Source organism: Mandrillus leucophaeus, unplaced genomic scaffold (assembly GCF_000951045.1).
Source record: "Mandrillus leucophaeus isolate KB7577 unplaced genomic scaffold, Mleu.le_1.0 Scaffold158, whole genome shotgun sequence".
Lineage (NCBI taxonomy): Eukaryota > Metazoa > Chordata > Mammalia > Primates > Cercopithecidae > Mandrillus > Mandrillus leucophaeus.
The window spans coordinates 1,078,233-1,079,239 of record NW_012101565.1 but is presented as its reverse complement, the minus strand read 5'-3'; the positions used below and the strand labels follow the sequence as shown (position 1 = coordinate 1,079,239).

At 59.7% G+C, this 1,007-nt stretch overlaps 2 protein-coding genes across 2 annotated transcripts in view; both read left to right on the top strand.

Moving 5' to 3' along the window:
- The window catches only part of EEF1D (eukaryotic translation elongation factor 1 delta (guanine nucleotide exchange protein)), a 20,353-nt gene that overhangs the window by 13,492 nt on the left and 5,854 nt on the right, over positions 1-1,007 (top strand).
- LOC105536340 (elongation factor 1-delta-like) lies at positions 113-1,007 on the top strand. Its single transcript, XM_011975725.1, has 3 exons — positions 113-133; positions 225-476; positions 774-1,007. The coding sequence occupies exons 1-3, from the start codon at positions 113-115 to the stop codon at positions 1,005-1,007; spliced, it is 507 nt and encodes a 168-aa protein (XP_011831115.1).

Sequence of the window (1,007 nt, the reverse complement as noted above, 5' to 3'; positions counted from 1 at the left end):
CCCAGGAAGGTTTACAGTTAGGCCTGCACTCAGGCCCCAGGAAGGTTTACAGTTAGGCCTGCACTAATCCCCTGGGCAGGTGGAGGCAGTTCTTGTCTTTCCTGGGGCCTGCATGTGGGGAACCACAGCAGGGGTGCACAGGGGCTGCCCTTGCTCCGGTCGAGGGAGGGAGGAGGGCCTAGGAGGTGGCCAGGCGGCTCTGGGCCCTGGTTGGGGCGTCTCAGCCATGCCTTCTATCCCCTCCCCTGTGGCAGCACGTGTCTCCCATGCGCCAAGTGGAGCCCCCGGCCAAGAAGCCAGCCACACCAGCAGAGGATGACGAGGATGATGACATTGACCTGTTTGGCAGCGACAATGAGGAGGAGGACAAGGAGGCAGCACAGCTGCGGGAGGAGCGGCTGCGGCAGTACGCGGAGAAGAAGGCCAAGAAGCCTGCACTGGTGGCCAAGTCCTCCATCCTGCTGGATGTCAAGCCTGTGAGTGGGCAGGGTGGAGCTTCTGGGAGCCGGGCATTGCCCTGGTGCCTGCCCAGCTGGCTCAGCCTGTGACCCTCCCTCCCCTGCTCTCTCGGTTCTGGGGAGACTTTTAACGCCAAGTTGAGAAGTCTTGGGATAAACACAAACTTGGAGACAGGAAGGTGTGAATTTGGATTTTCTGAGGGCCCTTTAAGGAAACAATTGTACACACAGTGGGTAGGGGGTAGGGGGCACGCAGGTACTTCCTGGGTGTTCTGAGGGTGGCTGACCCCAGCTTTTCCTCCCCTTTCCCCACAGTGGGACGATGAGACGGACATGGCCCAGCTGGAGGCCTGTGTGCGATCTATCCAGCTGGACGGGCTGGTCTGGGGGGCCTCCAAGCTGGTGCCCGTGGGCTACGGTATCCGGAAGCTACAGATTCAGTGTGTGGTGGAGGACGACAAGGTGGGGACAGACTTGCTGGAGGATGAGATCACCAAGTTTGAGGAACACGTGCAAAGTGTCGATATCACAGCTTTCAACAAGATCTGA

What these genes read in the sequence shown, in the direction of transcription:
- LOC105536340 (XM_011975725.1), top strand. Translation starts at nt 113, where the DNA reads ATGTGGGGAACCACAGCAGGG. An exon ending in TGTGGGGAACCACAGCAGGG is followed by an intron (nt 134 to 224) that starts GTGCACAGGGGC and finishes GGGGCGTCTCAG; the next exon opens with CCATGCCTTCTATCCCCTCC. An exon ending in TCCTGCTGGATGTCAAGCCT is followed by an intron (nt 477 to 773) that starts GTGAGTGGGCAG and finishes CTTTCCCCACAG; the next exon opens with TGGGACGATGAGACGGACAT.